This window comes from Artemia sp. Qi Xiang Cuo, chromosome 14, assembly GCF_049724085.1.
Source record: "Artemia sp. Qi Xiang Cuo chromosome 14, ASM4972408v1, whole genome shotgun sequence".
NCBI classification, from domain to species: domain Eukaryota; kingdom Metazoa; phylum Arthropoda; class Branchiopoda; order Anostraca; family Artemiidae; genus Artemia; species Artemia sp. Qi Xiang Cuo.
Genome location: NC_142807.1, coordinates 5637521 through 5656726, shown reverse-complemented (window position 1 = coordinate 5656726; position 19206 = coordinate 5637521). Strand labels below are relative to the sequence as shown.

Sequence of the window (19206 nt, the reverse complement as noted above, 5' to 3'; positions counted from 1 at the left end):
ATTCAAGTATGTGCTCAACAGCGGTTCGAAGCTGATTGAAGTTATCTCAGTTTCAAATCCAGTGGCTTACAGCTGAACACTACACAATGGAGGCGTTCTTCCTGCGAATTGGAAATTATTTACTCAAAGGAGAAACTAAGTTTTTTACAATGAAATATTTCTTTGTTTTAATTGAAGGACAATGTCCTTCATGAACTTAAGAAGTGTGCTTATGTGGTTTAGATCTTTAGTCGATTTCAGTCAAACTTTGTCAAGCTTGGTCTTTAGATCTTTAGTCGATTTCAGTCAAACTTTGTCGAGCTTGGTCTTTAGATCTTTAGTCGATTTCAGTCAAACTTTGTCGAGCTTCGAGCTTGGTCTTTAGATCTTTAGTTGATTTCAGTTAAACTCTGTCGAGCTTGGTCTTTAGATCTTTAGTCGATTTCAGTAAAACTTTGTCGAGCTTGGTCTTTAGATCTTTAGTCGATTTCAGTCAAACTTTGTCGAGCTTGGTCTTTAGATCTTTAGTAGATTTCAGTCAAACTTTGTCGAGCTTGGTCTTTAGATCTTTAGTCGATTTCAGTCAAACTTTGTCGAGCTTGGTCTTTAGATCTTTAGTCGATTTCAGTCAAACTTTGTCGAGCTTGGTCTTTAGATCTTTAGTCGATTTCAGTCAAACTTTGTCGAGCTTGGTCTCTAGATCTTTAGTCGATTTCAGTCAAACTTTGTCGAGCTTGGTCTTTAGATCTTTAGTCGATTTCAGTCAAACTTTGTCGAGCTTGGTCTATAGATCTTTAGTCGATTTCAGTCAAACTTTGTCGAGCTTGGTCTCTAGATCTTTAGTCGATTTCAGTCAAACTTTGTCGAGCTTGGTCTTTAGATCTTTAGTCGATTTCAGTCAAACTTTGTCGAGCTTGGTCGTCTTTTTCATCACCATGGATATCAACGTAGTTAAACACATTGAAATTCGACAAAGTGCTTTGACATAACAGCCGAAATTCAAATCGATTGAAAATCTAACTGATCGTTAAATTTTCATTATTAGCTTCAATGCAGACATGCTGCCATTAAATATTGAATGGGTGGTTGTCAATATTGATACCCCCCCCCTCAGATAAAATAGCAAAATATTGTTTTCATGGAATTAATATTACTATTACTGCGACTACTACTAATAGTTCACTGCATCATCAAGCCACTCGAGGCCAACACACCTGCACATGCTTCTCCCCCACCCAAATCCATTCAAAGCTCACTCTTAACCCCCCATTCGGGAATAGATAAATAGATAGTTGCTTAACGAACACAAGTAAGCAGTAAAGGCATATGCATCATCAAATACCCTCCCCCCTGTAATGCTCTATGGTATATACCGTCTCGGATGAATTACTAAAAAGCACGATCGTTAGCAATATACCATCTTTCATCCATAAAACTTGGCATAGTCCTTTGAACCTAACTTTCATTATGATCCTAGATAGTGGAATTAAACAATTTTGTTGTAAGCTTATTCTTGAATATGCAGTCAGTAAAACAAGTACATAAAACTACCCTTAGGGAACTCCCCTGGAAGATATTTGCTAAATCTTCCTCAGTCTTCTGAAGCGTCCACGTCCTCGAAGAATACCTGACTAATGACACTACATGACTTTCAAAATATTAATCTTAGTTCACGCTTTTATAGTTTGCACTTATCTCCCTATTCATTCAAACTCCTTTCAATAGTGAAAAACACCTACCCTCTTGGCTATTCTGCTTGTTGCATCTTTACTGCATCTACCATCTTTACTAATAGTGCTACCCGGATGAGCGAAGTTATCCACTTGATCGATTTTTTCCTTAAGTAACATCACCTATTTTCCCTGCTTGATTCTTAGTCCGACCTAGTCTTCTTAGTATTAATTTTCAAAACACCTCTTAAACTCTCAAAACACCTTCTTAATACTACTTTTAATAATAGGGCTCCGTTCATCTAAGAACGGATCATCAAATAATTTGTTAAATTTATTTATTTCTTTTTTTATTCATTTCATGTTCTTCCTTTTATGTGTTTTCTGTGTAATATCTAAGTTTAGCCCTATTTAAACTACATTTTATTTGTGTAACATGTAGCTGTGAAATAAATTTTTATTTTGCAGCCCACATCTTCTTTGATGATTGTTTTGAAGCGTCCGATGACAATGAGGAAGAGAATGTCATAAACATGTTCGTCAAACAGCTGATTAACACCATGGACGAGGCTGCAAGTCATGTCCATCAGACAAATATCCGCATTCGGCCCCCGAAAAAATATCCTACACCATATGGAGGTAGACTCGAGTGGATTCTACCAGGAAAAACTAAAATGTGTGCTCACCTGAAGGACAAGTCAAAAATCCGACATAGAAAGAGATGGAGTCAGGTAGATTTAAAATTAATTCATTTGCTTGGTCTTTGGTATCTGTGTAAATAAATACTTTCTGAGACTACCTTGGCTATAATTGACGTACGACAAAAAAAAGAGCAAAAAAATAACATTAAAGAAAAGATATACTTGGCTATACCTTGGCTATACTTGACGTACGACAAAAAACAAAGAGTAAAAAAATAACATTAAAGAAAAGATATTCTTGGCTGTACCTTGGCTATACTTGACGTACGACAAAAAAAAAAGAGTAAAAAAAATAACATTAAAGAAAATATATTCTTTGCTATACCTTGGCTATACTTCACGTGCAACAAAAAAAAACAAAGAGTAAAGAAATAACATTAAAGAAAATATATTCTTGGCTGTACCTTGGCTATACTTGACGTACGACAAAAAACAAAGAGTAAAAAAATAACATTAAAGAAAAGATATACTTGGCTATACCTTGGCTATACTTTATGTACGACAAAAAACAAAGAGTAAAAAAATAACATTAAAGAAAAGATATAGTTGGCTATACCTTGGCTATACTTGACGTACGACAAAAAACAAAGAGTAAAAAAATAACATTAAAGAAAAGATATACTTGGCTATACTTGATGTACGACAAAAAACAAAGAGTAAAAAAATAACATTAAAGAAAAGATATAGTTGGCTATACCTTGGCTATACTTGACGTACGACAAAAAACAAAGAGTAAAAAAATAACATTAAAGAAAAGATATTCTTGGCTGTACCTTGGCTATACTTGACATACGACAAAAAACAAAGAGTAAAAAAATAACATTAAAGAAAATATATTCTTTGCTATACCTTGGCTATACTTCACGTGCGACAAAAAAAAACAAAGAGTAAAAAAATAACATTAAAGAAAATATATTTTTGGCTGTACCTTGGCTATACTTTACGTACTACAAAAAAAAAAAAAAATTAACATTAAAGAAAAGATATTATTTGCTATACCTTGGCTATAATTGAAGTACGACAAAAAACAAAGAGTAAAAAATAAAATTAAAGAAAAGATATACTTGGCTATACCTTGGCTATACTTGATGTACGACAAAAACAAAGAGTAAAAAATAACATTAAAGAAAAGATATTCTTGGCTATACCTTGGCTACACTTGACGTACGACAAAAAACAAAGAGTAAAAAATAAAATTAAAGAAAAGATATAGTTGGCTATAACTTGGCTATACTTGACTTACGACAAAAAAAAAATATTAAAAAAATAAAATTAAAGAAAAGATATTCTTTGATTTACCTTGGCTATACTTGAAGTACTAAAAAAAATAAACACTAAAAAAAATAAAATTAAATAAAATATATTATTTGCTATACCTGGTCTATACTTCACGTGCGACAAAAAAAAAACAAAGATTAAATAAATAACATTAAAGAAAATATATTCTTGGCTTTACCTTGGCTATACTTGACGTACGACAAAAAAAAAAGAAAAAAAAATAACATTAAAGAAAAGATATTATTTGCTATACCTTGGCTATACTTGACGTACGACAAAAAACAAAGAGTAAAAAATAACATTAAATAAAAGATATTCTTGGCTATACCTTGGCTATACTTGATGTACGACAAAAAACCAATATTAAAAAATAAAATTAAAGAAAATATATTCTTGGCTATACCTTGGCTATACTTGACGTACGACAAAAAACAAAGAGTAAAAAATAACATTAAAGAAAAGATATACTTGGCTATACCTTGGCTATACTTGACGCACGACAAAGAACAAAGTGTAAAAAAATAACACTAAAGAAAAGATATACTTGTCTATACCTTGGATATACTTGACGTACTACAAAAAACAAAGAAAAAAAAATTATATTAAAGAAAAGATATTATTTGCTATACCTTGGCTATACTTGACGTACGACAAAAAACAAAGAGTAAAAAATAACATTAAAGAAAAGATATACTTGGCTATACCTTGGCTATACTTGACGTACGACAAAAAACAAAGAGTAAAAAAATAACATTAAAGAAAAGATATTCTTGGCTGTACCTTGGCTATACTTGACGTACGACAAAAAACAAAGAGTAAAAAAAATAACATTAAAGAAAATATATTCTTTGCTATACCTTGGCTATACTTCTCGTGCAACAAAAAAACAAAGAGTAAATAAATAACATTAAAGAAAATATATTATTGGCTTTACCTTGGCTATACTTGACGTACGACAAAAAACAAAGAAAAAAAAATAACATTAAAGAAAAGATATTATTTGCTATACCTTGGCTATACTTGACGTACGACAAAAAACAAAGAGTAAAAAATAACATTAAATAAAAGATATACTTGGCTATATCTTGGCTATACTTGATGTACGACAAAAAACAAAGAGTAAAAAAATATATTCTTGGCTATACCTTGGCTATACTGACGTACGACAAAACAAAGAGTAAAAAATAACATTAAAGAAAAGATATACTTGGCTATACCTTGGCTATACTTGACGCACGACAAAGAACAAAGTGTAAAAAAATAACACTAAAGAAAAGATATACTTGGCTATACCTTGGCTATACTTGACGTACGACAAAAAACAAAGAAAAAAAAATTACATTAAAGAAAAGATATTATTTGCTATACCTTGGCTATACTTGACGTACGACAAAAAACAAAGAGTAAAAAATAACATTAAAGAAAAGATATACTTGGCTATACCTTGGCTATACTTGACGCACGACAAAAAACAAAGAGTAAAAAAATAACATTAAAGAAAAGATATTCTTGGCTATATCTTGGCTATACTTGATGTAAGACAAAAAACAAAGATTAAAAAAATAACACTAAAGAAAAGATATTCTTGGCTGAACCTTGGCTATACTTGACGTACGACAAAAAAAAAAGAGTAAAAAAATAACATTAAAGAAAAGATATTCTTTGCTATACCTTGGCTATACTTGACGTACAACAAAAAACAAAGAGTAAAAAATAACATTAAAGAAAAGATATACTTGGCTATACCTTGGCTATACTTGACGCACGAAAAAAAACAAAGTGTAAAAAAATAACACTAAAGAAAAGATATACTTGGCTATACCTTGGCTATACTTGACGTACGACAAAAAACAAAGAGTAAAAAATTACATCAAAGAAAAGATATACTTGGCTATACTTCACGTACGACAAAAAACCAAGAGTAAAAAAATAACATTAAAGAAAAGATATTCTTTGCTATACCTTGGCTATACTTCACGTGCGACAAAAAAACAAAGAGTAAAAAAATAACATTAAAGAAAAGATATTCTTGGCTGTACCTTGGCTGTACTTGACGTACGACAAAAAACAAAGAGTAGAAAAATAACATTAAAGAAAAGATATTCTTTGCTATACCTTGGCTATACTTGACGTACGACAAAAAACAAAGAGTAAAAAAATAACACTAAAGAAAAGATATAGTTGGCTTTACCTTGGCTATACTTGATGTACGACAAAAAACAAAGAGTAAAAAAATAACATTAAAGAAAAGATATAGTTGGCTATACCTTGGCTATACTTTACGTACGACAAAAAACAAAGAGTAAAAAAATAACATTAAAGAAAAGATATTCTTGGCTGTACCTTGGCTATACTTGACATACGACAAAAAACAAAGAGTAAAAAAAATAACATTAAAGAAAATATATTCTTTGCTATACCTTGGCTATACTTCACGTGCAACAAAAAAAAACAAATATTAAATAAATAACATTAAAGAAAATATATTCTTGGCTTTACCTTGGCTATACTTGACGTACGACAAAAAAAAAAAAAAAATTAACATTAAAGAAAAGATATTATTTGCTATACCTTGGCTATACTTGACGTACGACAAAAAAAAAAGAGTAAAAAATAACATTAAAGAAAAGATATACTTGGCTATACCTTGGCTATACTTGATGTACGACAAAAAACAAAGATTAAAAAATAACATTAAAGAAAATATATTCTTGGCTATACCTTGGCTACACTTGACGTACGACAAAAAAAAAAGAGTAAAAAATAACAATAAAGAAAAGATATAGTTGGCTATAACTTTGCTATACTTGAATTAAGACAAAAAAAAAATAGTAAAAAAATAACATTAAATAAAAGATATTCTTTGCTTTACCTTGGCTATACTTGACGTACGACAAAAAACAAAGAGTAAAAAAAATAACATTAAATAAAATATATTCTTTGCTATACCTTGGCTATACTTCACGTGCAACAAAAAAAAACAAAGAGTAAAGAAATAACATTAAAGAAAATATATTCTTGGCTTTACCTTGGATATACTTGACTTACGACAAAAAAAAAATATAAAAAAATTAACATTAAAGAAAAGATATTATTTGCTATACCTTGGATATACTTGACGTACGACAAAAAACAAAGAGTAAAAAATAACATTAAATAAAAGATATTCTTGGCTATATCTTGGCTATACTTGATGAACGACAAAAAACAAATATTAAAAAATAACATAAAAGAAAAGATATTCTTTGCTATACCTTGGCTATACTTGACGTACGACAAAAAACAAAGAGTAAAAAATAACATTAAAGAAAAGATATACTTGGCTATACCTTGGCTATACTTGACGCACGACAAAGAACAAAGTGTAAAAAAATAACACTAAAGAAAAGATATACTTGGCTATACCTTGGCTATACTTGACGTACGACAAAAAACAAAGAAAAAAAAATTACATTAAAGAAAAGATATTATTTGCTATACCTTGGCTATACTTGACGTACGACAAAAAACAAAGAGTAAAAAATAACATTAAAGAAAAGATATACTTGGCTATACCTTGGCTATACTTGACGCACGACAAAAAACAAAGAGTAAAAAAATAACATTAAAGAAAAGATATTCTTGGCTATATCTTGGCTATACTTGATGTACGACAAAAAACAAAGAGTAAAAAAATAACACTAAAGAAAAGATATTCTTGGCTTTACCTTGGCTATACTTGACGTACTACAAAAAAAAAGAGTAAAAAAATAACATTAAATAAAATATATTCTTGGATATACCTTGGATATACTTGACGTACAACAAAAAACAAAGATTAAAAAATAAGAATAAAGAAAACATATACTTGGCTATAAATTTGCTATACTTGTCGAACGACAAAGAAAAAAGTGAAAAAAAATTACAATAAAGAAAAGATATACTTGGCTATAACTTGGCTATACTTGACGTACGACAAAAAACAAAGAGTAAAAAATTACATCAAAGAAAAGAGATACTTGGCTATACTTCACGTACGACAAAAAACCAAGAGTAAAAAAATAACATTAAAGAAAAGATATTCTTTGCTATACCTTGGCTATACTTCACGTGCGACAAAAAAACAAAGAGTAAAAAAATAACATTAAAGAAAAGATATTCTTGGCTGTACCTTGGCTATACTTGACGTACGACAAAAAACAAAGAGTAGAAAAATAACATTAAAGAAAAGATATTCTTTGCTATACCTTGGCTATACTTGACGTACGACAAAAAACAAAGAGTAAAAAATAACATTAAAGAAAAGATATACTTAGCTATACCTTGGCTATACTTGACGTACGACAAAAAACAAAGAGTAAAAAAATAACATTAAAGAAAAGATCTACTTGGCTATACCTTGGCTTATACTTCACGTGCGACAAAAAACAAAGAGTTCAAAAAATAACATTAAAGAAAAGATATACTTTGCTATACTTTAGCTATACTTGACGTAAGACAAAAAACAAAGAATAAAAAAATAACATTAAAGAAAAGATAAGACTAAACGGGGATAATTTTAAGTAAGCAAATAAAATGAAAAACAAAGGTGAAAAAGGATAAGAAAAATAATAATAAAAAAAAACATGTATATGTTAACGTCTTGTACTGGCTATATGCGACTTACAAAACAAACAAAAAACCGAAGAATAACAAAAAATATTAAGGTAAAGATGAGACTGAACGGGGATAATTTTCAGCGAGTGAATAAAACGAAAAGACAAAGATGATAAATGCTAAAAAAATAAATATATTTTATCCAATAGAAATCACATCAGTCGTAACATTTTTGTTGTTCCATAGACTAGTTCAAAACATTATTCTTTCTATTATAGTATATATATATAGTATCGGGAGCTCGGCGGCTTCGCCGCCGGGCCCCGGCACTCGGCACGCTATACCCTTCTATATATGGATTCTCAATGTCGCTTGTCTTCTAACCGCAGACAATTTGAGCCTTTTCTTGATGTCATGAAGGTTCACAACAGGTTTGATACAGACAACCTGGGAAAAATACGAATACTTTCTTTAGGTTGTAACCTATTTAGATCGTTCTTGTGGCCAGAAATGTCAATTTGCCAATTTTAAGAAGAAAAACAAACTATATAGCCGATTTTGAGACCGAGCCCCGGCTTGGCTACGCGACAGGCTTGTATATATTGATTTTTTTTTTTTTTTTTTTTTTATATATATATATACAGAGAAATCAATTTATTTACAAATATATTTACAAATTTTCAGAAGCCTGGTAATCCAGGCTTGTCACTATCTCATTTCAAATTAACATCCTCACATCTTTTAAAGATAAAAAAAAAAAAAAAAGACGAGGCACCTCATGCTTACTCAATTCCCCGACGGGTACCATTAATATTCACTACCAATTCTCATACTGTTTGGCACTACTTGAGGTAAAAAAAACAAAAAAAAAACAACAACAAAAAACACACTAATCAAAATCATAATAACCATCACAATGGCCCCTTAGCAACCTACGGAAATCGAGTCTAACCATTTGGTCTAGAATCTCACCTGGTAGTTATTCCTATGTTAACGGAAGCCGGTGTCTGAGAGAGAAGCCAGACCGAGTCGATGGTTTCCTTGGTCGTTGAATCATACCTGTGTTAAGAGTACCATATTGATGACGTTCAGAAACGGAACAAAAGATATATTATGCAGGCAATCTGGCGTTACATCACTCAAAATATCGAACATTAACTGTGCTCTATCGAACTCAAATAGACCAGATATCGGTAGTATATGTAAACTCTTATACAGAACCCTTACCGACGAACGAGAATCAATATTAGAAAGAATCCTGATAGCCCCATTCTGAAGAGCACGTAACTGCCTAAGATGTGCAATGAATGTGGACGACCACACTGAACAACAGTAGAGTAAATAGGGGTTCACCAACGAAAAATAAATAAGACGCAGTATTCTAACAGGAAAGAAATGCTTTGTCACTATATAATAAGACGCAGTATTCTAACAGGAAAGAAATGCATTGTCACTTATCTTGTAATCGCAGACAATGTGAGCCTCTTCTTGATGCCATGGCGTCGCCATAAGTTCGATACAACCACCATGGGCAAAATGCAAATTCTTCCTTAAATTTGTGACCTTTTTAGATCGTTTTAGTGGTTAAGCCAGTTAAGAAAAAACACTATAGCCAATTTCAAAGCCAGGCTCCATCACTAGGCATGTGGTCGGCTGGTATATATATTCTTGTTGTGATTAGCGACCTCCAAATGAGTCGGCTTTGTTACTCTTTCCTCGGGAAAATGGATGGCTCCCCAGGGAACACATAGAACGTGGATGGATGTTTATTTATTTATTTATTGAAAAACCCATCAAATCAATATACAACAAGACGGAGCACTTAAAAGAAAAAAGGAAATAAAAGAAGATACAAACTATAACAAACTGAACCAACAAAGAAACCGAATCACTGATTCACTGAATGAGCAGATGGGACCATTCGTGTAGATTTTGGCGTTTCTGGAGCACAATTCTGTTTTCTACTCCATTTTTTTCACGTTCTGATATTCATTTTCTCGCAATTGCTTGTAATTCTCACTGCCGCTTATTTTTTTTACCTGCATCATAGGCATTACTTCGCACCATAGCACCATTAAAATTGCCATTGTCGAAAACCTCAAGCTGGAAAGTTAATGCTTCCCAACCCATCACGAGCAACAAAGAAAATCCCTTTTTTGAATGGGTAGCAATTATGTGTTCCCTTGTTTTCTTCATCTTTTTTTTCTTGTTTATATTTTTGTAGACAAGAAACACTGTGTTATATATAACTGTGCCAACAGTTCGTTACCACGAACTGTAAGTAAGAAGTGATGCGACTCAATAGAAACTGAAACTCTAAAAAACAGAGTTTTGGTGACAATGGATATATCCCAAAGAAATCAAAGAATCTTACTGTAGAGGTTTCAAGCTCCTGCATACTATAATGTGGAATTTTATGTTTGTTTTGCCAGAAGCAAGATAAAAGACGTAGGTTTTTTTCCAGGGGTGATCGAATTGACCCAGCTATCCTAGAAGATCTGAAGAAGGCTCATTTGATTGGAAATCAAAAGTTCCAGTGTCATTTTTAGTTGACCCAAAATATTGAAGGGCAACTAGCCCCCCTTCCACGTCCATTTTCCCCCAAAGTCTACCGATCAAAATTTTGAGATGGTCATTTTATTCAGCAAAGTTGAAAGATCTATCAACTATTTCTTTAAGTATATGGCTTGATCCTCCACAGCCCCTCGGAGAAGGGGTAGAAGCTATGAAATTTGAAAAACTATATGAATATCCTTCAGATGTCACGCAGCCACTTGAAAAATCATGTCGTTCCAAAAGAAAAACACTGCACAGGCATTTGCTAAATGTTTGTTTAATAAATGGTTTACACCCATAGGGACACCCATAGGGCTTTTCAGTTCAAGTTGTCCTTTTCAAGTTCCAGTTATAAATATTCTTCTACATCTAGATGTCATGCAGCAACTTAGTCCACTTATAAATGTCCTTACAGATGTCATGCTGCCACTTAGTTCACTTGTAAATATCATTCCAGATCTCATACTGGCACTTAGTCCACTTATAATAGTCCTTCCGGATCCAGATGTCATGCTGCCACCTAGTCCTGCATTCGTCCCTAAACATGTACACAGTCTTTGCAATTTGTAGGTGGTGATGGTTGCCGAGGCCTTAAATTTTTTCTTATGTCTACATTTTTCAACTTCTTTGGAAAAACCCATCTAATCAATGTAAAGAGGGGATTTAACATCTAGTATCCCCTAATAAATAGGCCTATTACAAATAAGCATGAAGGGGAGGATAGCTCCCCTATTATTTTGGAGATATATCTACAAAAGGTTGTTTGTTCTATCCAAAAGACACCTATGCTACTTATTAAATTACCAAGACTTGTGGCCTATAATCAAGCAATTGATGGCGTAACGTTTTTGTTACAGGAAATATAGCATTAAGTAAAAATACCTAATTGAAAGTAAAATCAAGTATTTAAAATCTTATTTATGACTCTGAACTTGAAGCAGCAATTGATACTTTATGTTTTTAATATTGCTATTTTTTCTTTATCTCTTTTTGATTTGCCTTTTTTTAATAATGCCATGCCCATGTTAGCTTCATCTATTGTAGTGAATAAATATATTCTATAAAAACAAAACAAAACAGATACGTTTTAGGAACAGAGTTTGGCCTTAGTCTTAGATAGAAAATATGCTGATTCTAAATTGTAACTCACTTTTATTACTAGTCATATCATTATTATCTTACTACTGCTACCAACGGTTCAGTGGAGCACTAAGTCCTCTGAGCCCAATACAGCTGCCCATAAACTTCCTAAACCCCCACAGGTTTTCAGACTAACTCTTTAAGCCCCCCACCCCCGGAAGTTCCATTTTCGTTCAATTCCTTCCATATAACCTCCTTCTACTCCAATTGAGAACAAATTACCTTTTTGTTTGACCTCAAATGAATGGCTAAAAAGCACAATATTTGGGAATCTGTTTTCCTTCGTCTGTAAAACAAACCTAGGATGTTCAAAAGCACAACCTTTGATAATATGTCATCCCTCATCTGTAAAACAGGCCCAGCCATATCAACTTTCCTTTTGGGGGAAAGACCTGCTTTTTCTTGGTCCTAGATGGATGACCAAGAAACGCAATCTTTTGTAATATATCATCCCTCATCTGTAAAACAGGCCCAGCCATATCAACTTTGCTTTTGACTAAAGCTTTTTCTTCGGTCCTATACGGATGGCAAAAAAAGCACAATCTTTGGCAATGCATCTTCCTTCGGCTGTAAAACAGGTCTAGCCATCTCAATTTTTCTTTTTGGGGGAAAGACCTGCTTTTTTTCGGTACCAGATGGATAGCCAAAAAGCACAGTCTTTGGTAATCTGTCATCTTTCATCGGTAAAACAGGCCTAGCCATCTCAACTTTTCTTTTGGAGTAAAGACCTGCTTTTTTTCGGTCCAGATGGATCGCCAAAAAAGAACAATCTTTGGCAATCTGTCAGCCCTTATCTGTAAAACAGGCCCAGCAATCTCAACTTTTCTTTTGAGGGAAAAACCTACTTTTTTCGGTACCAGATAGATGGCCAAACAGCACAATCTTTGGAAATATATCATCCTTTGTCTTTAAAAAAGGCCAAATCACCTCAACTTTTCAATTCGGGGAAAAACCTGCTTTTTCTTCGGTCCCAGATGGATGGCCAAAAAGCATAATCTTTGGAGATATATCATCATTTGTCTTTATAACAGGCCAAGTCATCTCAACTTTTCTTTTCGGGGTAAAAACCTTTTTTTCTTCGGTCTCAGATGGATGGCCAAGAAGCACAATCTTTGGAAATCTGTCATCTTTCATCGGTAAAACAGGCCTAGCCATCTAAAATTTTCTTTTGAGGTAAAGACCTGCTTTTTTTTCGGTCCAGATGAATCTACAAAAAAGAACAATCTTTGGCAATCTGTCAGCCCTTATCTGTAAAACAGGCCCAGCAATCTTAACTTTTCTTTTGAGGGAAAAACCTACTTTTTTCGGTATCAGAGGGATGGCTAAACAGCACAATCTGGCAATCTGTTATCTTTCGTCTGTTACACAGGCCTAGCCATCTCAACTTTTCATTTGGGGGAAACACCTGCTTTTTTTTCGGTCCCAGATGGATGGCCAAAAAGCACAATCTTTGGAAATCTGTCATCTTTCATCGGTAAAATAGGCCTAGCCATCTCAAGTTTTCTTTTGGGGTAAAGACCTGATTTTTCTTCGGTCCAGATGGATCGCCAAAAAAGAACAATCTGTGGAAAACTGTCAGCCCTTATCTGTAAAACAGGCCCAGCAATCTCAACTTTTCTTCTGAGGGAAAAACCTACTTTTTTCGGTCCCAGATGGATGGTCAAGAAGCACAATATTCGGAAATCTGTCATCTTTCGTTTGTAAAACAGGTCTAGCCATCTCAACTTTTCATTTGGAGGAAAGACCTTCTTTTTTTTCGGTATCAGATGGACTGGATCAAATTTTCTTTTGGGGGAAAGACCTTCTTTTTTTTCGGTACCAGGTGGATGGCCAAAAAGCACAATCTTTTGCAATATGTCATCCTTCGTCTGTAAAACAGGCCTAGCCATCTCAACTTTTCATTTGGAGGAAAGACCTTTTTTTTATCCGGTACCAAATGGATGGCCAAAAAGCACAATCCTTGGCGATATGTCATCCTTCGTCTGTAAAACAGGCCTAGCCATCTCAACATTTCTTTTGGAGGAAAGACCTTCTTTTTTTTCGGTACCAGAAGGATGACCAAACAGCACAGTCTTTTAAGATATATCATCCTTTATCGTTATAACAGGCCCAGCCATATCAACATGTCTTTTCGGTGACAAACCTGCTGTTTCTTGGGTCCCAGATGAATGGCCAAAAAGTGCAATCTTTGGCAATATGTCATCCTTCGTCTGTAAAACAAGCCTAGCCATCTCAGCTTTCCATTTGGAGGAAAAACCTGCTTTTTTTCAGTCCCAGATAGACTGCCAAGAAACACAATCTTTGGCAATATATCATCCTTTGTCGGTAAAACAGGCCTAGCCATCTCAACTTCTCTTTTGGGGGAAAGTCCTTTTTTTTTCGGTACCAGATGGATGGTAAAAAAGCACAATCTTTTGCAAACTGTCATCTTTCGTCGGTAAAACAGGCCTAGCCATCTCAACTGTTTTTTTTGGGGGGGGAAGACTTGCTTTTTCTTCGGTCCCATATGGATGGCCAAAAAGCACAATCTTTGGTAATCTGTAGTCCCTCACCTGTAAAATCTGACCTAGCCTACGAAACCTTTCTTTCATTATAATAATAGAAAGTTGGATTGAATCACATCTTCGTGCCGCTTATTCTCTGATTTACGAGTGCATAAGACTATTCTTATAGTCTTAAGACTATAATAGTCATAAGACAACTTTAGTGCATAAGTCAAACGAGTTCATAAGACTATTCTTAGACAATTTCGCTGAAAAACAGTCAGTAAGTCTTCCTCAACCTTTCGAAGTGTCCACGTCTCAGAACCAGGGTTGTCAACTACTGACGTCTAAAAAGATTGCGAATCAAGGTAAAAAAGAGTGATTTCTGCTCAAAAAGAGTACAAGCAAAAAAATTCCCCACTGAAGTAAAAATCCCCTCTGAAGTAATAAAAGTGCATTTCACACGAAAGTGTGCTAGTTGGCAACCCTGTTCCTTAGGTTAATTGAACTTCTGACGAAGCTACCAGCTACTGACATATCAAGAAAATGAAAACTGACACCAAAAAAGAGTGATTTTCACTCTTCCGCACCCCCCCCCCTAAGATAAAAGAGTTTATTCTACACGAAAGGTGTGGAAATCGGCAACACTGTCTAGAACTTCACTTGACCTCTGTCATTACCATCAATTCCAACATTTCAATCTTAAATTGCAGACTTATTTTCGTATTCTTTCAAACTTCTTTCAACTGTGAAAAACACGCTTGTCTTGGCTATATATTATCGACACTTTAGTAATGCATATTTTTTAAAATAATTTTGCCTCAAATTTGTTCATTTCAGGTCATGTATATGTACTACCTTCTTGGATTCAGGCTTATGGATCGTCCAATATCTGTTGATAGGAAAGAAGTTATTGCGGAGAATACTTATCTACTTACTTTGGATGGAGATATCGACTTCCAGCCTGTTGCTGTACAGCTTCTTGTTGATTTGATGAAGAAGAACAGAAATCTGGGAGCTGCATGTGGTCGTATTCATCCAGTTGGTTCTGGTTAGCTTTGATAATTTTTTTTTCAAATCTCTAACTCTTTTGGCAAAGAGTTTTTGTAACTTATAAGAGTGGAAACTGGCACTGGTGTCGACAAAAATACTTCCAACGCCATCTAGCCCATGGCAACGCTTGGTATTCTTTTCAGTGTGATAATAAGAATAATTGATTTAATTATTGTAATTGGTAAAATTAGGGTAGTAAAAAGTATCTTATCTTAGTTCCTGACAGAAAAATGATTACAGAGCTTGAAAAAATGCCAAGTGTCGCCACACGCTAGATGATGTTGATAGTTTTTCTGCCAACACTAGCATCAGTTTTCACTTTTGTAAGTTACCCATACTCATTACATTTAGGTGTATGAATTTGTAAGACAAAGTTTCGTTTTTTTCGACAGTAAAGAATTTTGGTTATCTATTTATAAATATTAGTTAAGTCGGTCGTTGGGAATTTATTTGCGTTGGAAAATGATAAATCGAATCAGGAGCTCGTCAATGAGAAACTGCGAGCATTGGCCTGTATCTTCATTTGATATCGTTATTGCAATCTACATCAAATATAAGATTTAAACTTATCTATTTCCTTTTCTATTCCTTTTTTAGGAAGCAAGGTTGTAAGCTCTCACCATTTTCAAGCTCTATTTGTTTTCTTGTAAAATGGCATGTTAGAAAGGAGTCCAAGGGCTTGGTGCAAACGAAAAAAAATTAGAATAATTGATGTTGACTGATCATTTCGGTTCATAATTTATCATCGAAAGATTATACACTTGTATTTATTTATACACTTCTTAATTCGACGGTTAGGACACGTCCAGCGCATGTTTCCAGTTCAACTAACCAAAATGGCTTTCAAGGGAAGAATTGGTGCCTCTCGCCCAAGAGGTGACCTCCCAAGTGATGAGGCAGCTCTTCTTCCTGACCTTTCCAGTATTCAAAGAACTACGAAATACAGGGAGGCGCACTGAGAACACTGTCATCGTGACAACTGGGGAGAGGCCCCATATCGGTCAATCTGGCCGGAGTGAAACTAAGGAGGTAAATATGGCACAAGCGACAATGAACCACATTTTTTGTTTTCACTCAGATATTTTCTTAGAAAATTAACAAGTGGAAGTTGGGTATACCCATAATGTAGATGTTGGGTATACTTTGGGTATATTCATTTAAAGATGGACACACTAAATAAACAACAATAAAAAGTGCCTCATGCCTGAAGTAGAAGCTTGCATAGAATTCTAATTCTTTGTTCCAAACCAAAGAAAAATTCCAATTTTGTTCTTTTCTTTTCCTTCGTCCACCCCCCCCTCCCCCTCCTATTTTAACTAATAAAAAGATACAGAGTATCAAGAACATGATATTTACATAATAAAACATTTTGATTTCAGGACCGATGATGTGGTACCAATTATTCGAATACGCTATTGGCCATTGGCTGCAAAAGGCTACCGAACACATGATTGGATGCGTACTTTGCAGTCCAGGCTGCTTTTCACTATTTAGAGGAAAGGCTTTGATGGATGACAATGTAATGAGAAGATATACAACTAAATCTGACGAGCCCAGGCACTACGTACAGTACGATCAAGGTAAGTTCACTCTTATTAATTCTATAAGGATTCTACTTCTATTATAGAACAGTTTTGGTAGGATTTTTATATAATATTGTTTTTACGATACTTTTGATAATATTTGTAAATTTTCATCTAGATAATATCAGTATTAGACATAATAAAATAACATCTTACAATAATATAGTATATTAGATTGCTATAATAATATATTAATGTAGTAAATAATTTCTGAGACCACACTGGCTAATCATGATAAAACATAAAACGCGAAAAAAGGAAGAAAAAAGGAAGAAACTTTTCACTGTTCTACCCTACATTCCAAAATTGAGTGACAAACTGAAAAGAATCCTTAAAAAACATAAACTTAATGTCGCCTTTAAGAATTCAAATACTATACAGAACTTTTTCAACAACAGCAAAGATAAAACCAGCCCCATTCTGGGTAGTGGTGTTTATAGAATTCCTTGTTCTTGTGACTGTTTTTATGTTGGTAGAACCTAACAGTAATTGGGGGAGAGTTTATCTGAACATAGGTCCTCAATCGACAAGGCCATGAGTCTACGCCAAAGACCTGAGGTTTTTGATTCCGCCTTGACTCAACATGTGTATGACAGTCCACACCAGTTCATTTTGTTTGACGAAACCTCCATTGTTGTCCCCGTTAAAGATCTCACGCAAGTTTTCGGGTAGGCAGTTGAAATAAAAAAGCACATTCACCAAAAGGTAGCTCTTAATAGAGACACTGGAGAAACTTTTCTAAATCCCATTTATGATGAATTTATTAATTCTGATCGTTTTTACATACATCCACAAAATTATATTGTGCAATCAAATAGAATTTCTGATAATAATCTAACTGGAAAGTGATTATCCTTTAAGAGTGCTTTATGTAAAACGAAATTGTGAAATGTCATTTAAACTTGTGTTTTTTATTTAGTTACCCTTTCACCGTTACTGAGAAAGGATCGTCCAATTTTAGTTTTGTGTTTTTGTTTTAAGGTTTGGTTTTTAATATTTTTATCATTTTTTTTATGCACTGAGGACGCTCAAGCGGAGGTCTTGACCGAAATATTTGCATACTTTTTCAAATCTTTCACTGGCTGTTAATTGTCCTCGTTTTCTTCCTTTCTTCGCGATTTTATGTTATAATATTAATGTAGATACTAGTATGATGTAACAGATATTATTCTAGATAATATTAGTGAGAAAGATAGTGGCCAAGGCCTGCGTACAATAAGATAAATGTGAGCTTGTTATTCAAATGGACTCTGTATGCGTATGTACTCTTTATCATAGACAGCGCAATCGCGCAGCTTAAGTAAAGAACGATGTCGGCACAATGTATTATTTTTTTTTTCTTTAGGCCAGGGCATTTCGCATCGAAGGAGATGTCGTAGAAACTTCGAAAAGGGCCCATTCGATTGGAAATTGGAGTGGCTTGTGCCCTTTTTAATAGTTGAAAGTGATTAGAAGGCAACTACCTCCCCTTTCATGCCCACCATTTCCCCAAACACATCCAATCAAAATTTTGTGATATCCATTTTGTTCAGCGTAGTTGATTTCCAGATATCAAATATGTTTTGAGGAGGACACTCCCCCACAACCCTCAGGGCAAGGGTTTTAAATTATGCCCTGGGGGCATATAAGAACGATGTTAGCACAATGTATTATTTATTATTTTTATTCTTTAGACCAGGGCACTTCGTATCGAAGAAACTCGAAAAGGGCTCATTTAATTGAAAATTGGAGTGGTTTTTGCCCTTTTTAATTGTCGAAAGTGATTAGAAGGCAACTAACACCCCTTCCACGCCCACTATTTCCCAAAACACATCCAATCAAAATTTTGAGATAGCTATTTTGTTCAGCGTAGTTGATTTTCATATAGAAATTATGTTTTTGAAGAGTACACTCCCCCACAGCCCTCAGGGAAAGGGTTGTAAGTTATGCTCTGGGGGCATATAAGGTTTTTACAGAAAGCGTTGTCGTAGAAACTTCAAAAAAGGCTCCTTCGATTGGAAATTCAAAAGGCTAGGGCCCTTTTTATTAGTCAAAAGCGATTGGAGGGCAACTTACCCCCCTCTCACGCCCACGTTTTCCCCAAGCATATCCAATCAAAATTTTGAGATAGCCATTTTGTTCAACATAGTTGAAAATTCTGGAAAGTAGGTCTTTGATGGTGACACCCCTCCAGAGCCCCCAGGGCAAG

At 34.1% G+C, this 19206-nt stretch overlaps 1 protein-coding gene across 1 annotated transcript in view; it reads left to right on the top strand.

Moving 5' to 3' along the window:
* The window catches only part of kkv (hyaluronan synthase-like protein kkv), a 118709-nt gene that overhangs the window by 54929 nt on the left and 44574 nt on the right, over positions 1–19206 (top strand). The window contains exons 11-13 of the mRNA XM_089100548.1: positions 2118–2380; positions 15223–15433; positions 16815–17015. Of these exons, the coding sequence (XP_088956674.1) occupies positions 2118–2380; positions 15223–15433; positions 16815–17015 (675 nt within the window). The remainder of the gene's footprint in view (positions 1–2117; positions 2381–15222; positions 15434–16814; positions 17016–19206) is intronic.